This window comes from Lepeophtheirus salmonis, chromosome 5 (genome assembly GCF_016086655.4).
Source record: "Lepeophtheirus salmonis chromosome 5, UVic_Lsal_1.4, whole genome shotgun sequence".
NCBI lineage: Eukaryota > Metazoa > Arthropoda > Copepoda > Siphonostomatoida > Caligidae > Lepeophtheirus > Lepeophtheirus salmonis.
In genome coordinates, this window is record NC_052135.2 from 37054857 (window position 1) to 37057505 (window position 2649).

The 2649-nt window shown below is 32.2% G+C and overlaps 1 protein-coding gene across 1 annotated transcript; it reads left to right on the forward strand.

Annotated features, from left to right (window-relative positions):
• The first annotated feature begins 204 nt into the window (after nt 1-204).
• LOC121118381 (uncharacterized) lies at nt 205-1883 on the forward strand. The gene is made up of 2 exons (XM_040712950.2): nt 205-1151; nt 1250-1883. The coding sequence occupies exons 1-2, from the start codon at nt 335-337 to the stop codon at nt 1453-1455; spliced, it is 1023 nt and encodes a 340-aa protein (XP_040568884.1). The 5' UTR covers nt 205-334; the 3' UTR covers nt 1456-1883.
• Nucleotides 1884-2649: the final 766 nt, after the last annotated feature.

Sequence of the window (2649 nt, forward strand, 5' to 3'; positions counted from 1 at the left end):
ATAATAACACACATTCTTTAAAAAAAGGAAGATGAAAAGAAAAATAATTTCCTCTCTAGCAGTTAAGTAGAGCATGTGTCAGTATGTACATTTATACGTCATCGTACGCGAAACGTTGTATAGTAGTAGTAGAGACGCGCTTGGTTGGAGGAACGACGAGTCCTCTTTTTTTTTCCTTCTTCTGTTCTTTAATCAATTGAGATATTATTTTTTAGTTGAACTGCATCTCCGCTACTGGATGCATATCACGGTTATCAATAATTACTACTGAAGTTTTTTATATTTAATCATACAAAGTGTTTCTCCATATTATTTATATACAACTATCAACAACATGCTCTCAGTGATACATCCTAGTTCTAATCAACATCTCGGCGCATTTCCGTCCAATTCATCATCCTATCATGGATATTCCGTTCAACAAAACCAGATAAACAGCAACACAGCTTATGATATTAACTATTATGATAAAAAGTGGTTACTTCAACAACAGCTGTTACAGCAGCAACAAGAACAAGTGCAGCAGCAACAACAATATCCCTCATCCTGGTCTCAAGCATCTTATTTATTTCATTCTGTTCACTCACAATATAACAACAAATATTCCAATGGCTTTGATAATGCTGCCAATAGTGTTTGTGTTAATACTACTAATGAAAACAACAGCCAGAGTTCTTCTTCGAGGTTACCCAGCATCACTCAAAGCAACAGCTACGGGGGAGGATGCTACACCCCCAATCATTCACAAACAAAGAGTAGTTCGCCCACAACCTCTAACACTATTGCTCCTATAAACAACGGCACTCTTATCGCTAAAGATTACTCCAAGCCTCTATTTGTTGATTGCTCCATAGAGTATGAGCTTCCCAATGCTCCCAAAGTTCCTAAAAACAGTGAGCCTATTCTCATGATTCATCCTGCATACAGAGTTCATAAAACCGCAAAGAGAACTCTACCCTCCTCCTCTTCAAGCAAACAGAAAAAGTCTTTAACATCCTCTAACAAGATCGTGCAGGAAAGAGCTCCTGCTCCTTTGGCATCTCTATATCCTCCTCTATCAAACAATGGATCTGTTCATATCCCCTCTTCTTCTAAGGGACACAAGAGGGCATATAGTCAACTCTCTTCCAGCAATTTTATTTCAAATACAGGTAAGATTAATTTTGAGTAGTTGACTCCGTAGAGTCTCTATAATTAATTATATATATTCTTCTGAAACTTTATTAAGAACTTTTTTTTTTAATTTAAGGAGCTTTTACACAGATAAATCCCTATCAGGCAATCAACGCCAATAACCCTTATAACTGCTGCAATTGCTATGAACAGACTGCAGCTAAAAGGTGCTGTATAAGTGCACCCAATAACTTTGAAGAATTCAAAAGACAACAACATTTAATGCACTTGCAAGCGCAATTCTCACTCTATATCCGTAATGGTGGAGAATCTTTTTGGTGATGAAGAATGATCACGGAGTGATCGAAGAAGCCTCATCCCAGTTCGTTGTTGATTGGGAATCGTTGTTGTTTCTTGCTTGGGTAACAATGATAATAGTTAAATGCTGTGATACGACCGGCTTTGGGGCCATAAAGAAGAATAACAGGGACAATTTGTGCAAAAAATGTGAGGCCCTAACCTTTGAGGGGACACTCAATAATTAATCAGATGACATAAAACAAAGATTCAACAGAGTGATTTTTTTTAGACACAAAATTATTTTCAAATATATTTATATATAATAATATCTATTTAATTATATTTATTTTTTAGTAAATGTTTATTATTTGTATGCAAATCCATTTTCGGTGTTTTTTTTAGAAATAAAAAAAATTGAATGTTAAATAAATTATTGTTAAAAAATCTGTAATAAAAAACCAAAAATGATACTAGTCAAAAAAAAAAAAAAAAAAAAAAGAAGTAATTATTTACAGAGTATATCTTTTATATTTCGAAATGCCCTAAGGGAGATTTATATTTTTATTGTAGTTGTTGCAAATACGTATTTAAATACTTGGAATGGCAGAATCTAGATATTTAATAATAAATATAAGCAGGCAATTAACTGGTGGCATTTTAAGCAAATTAAAAAAATAAAAATATATAATGACTCATCAAAATGATGATGAATGAGGCGTTGATTATCATTAATTATAATTAATTAATTGTATTACAAAGGAAGTGGTAATTCTTTTAATTAATATCTGATGATTCAAATACATTCATCACAAAAATGAGTTAATAAATAGGTTTTAATATTCATATTCTAAAATAATAAAGATATATTAAATACTAATGAACCAGAGTTGATATGAAACCAAAGTTTCCATTACGGTACTTCTGGATATATCGATTTTTCAGTTTCTTTCGGCTATAAAACAAAATTGAGATGAAGAACAATTAACTTCCACATAATTTTTGTTTTGGCTAGCTCAAAAATTTGATGACCTTCTTTATTAAAGAATAATTTTATTTTTCATCTTTTTACCAAGGACAATTTTGTTTGGGATTGCAGGGACGTTGTTACCTTAATTGTATCACGCAACCTTTCTCCTGAAAAGAAACTAAATCAGTTGGTAGTTAAAAGATTCTTCCTAACTATGGAAATATTATTCAATATTTGTTAGGAATTGTTCACAGCATATTAAGGAGATG

Coding starts and splice junctions, on each gene's coding strand:
- LOC121118381 (XM_040712950.2), top strand. CDS start 335: ATGCTCTCAGTGATACATCCTAGTTCTAATCAACATCTCGGCGCATTT. Junction 1,152..1,249: donor CAATTTTATTTCAAATACAG/GTAAGATTAATT, acceptor TTTTAATTTAAG/GAGCTTTTACACAGATAAAT.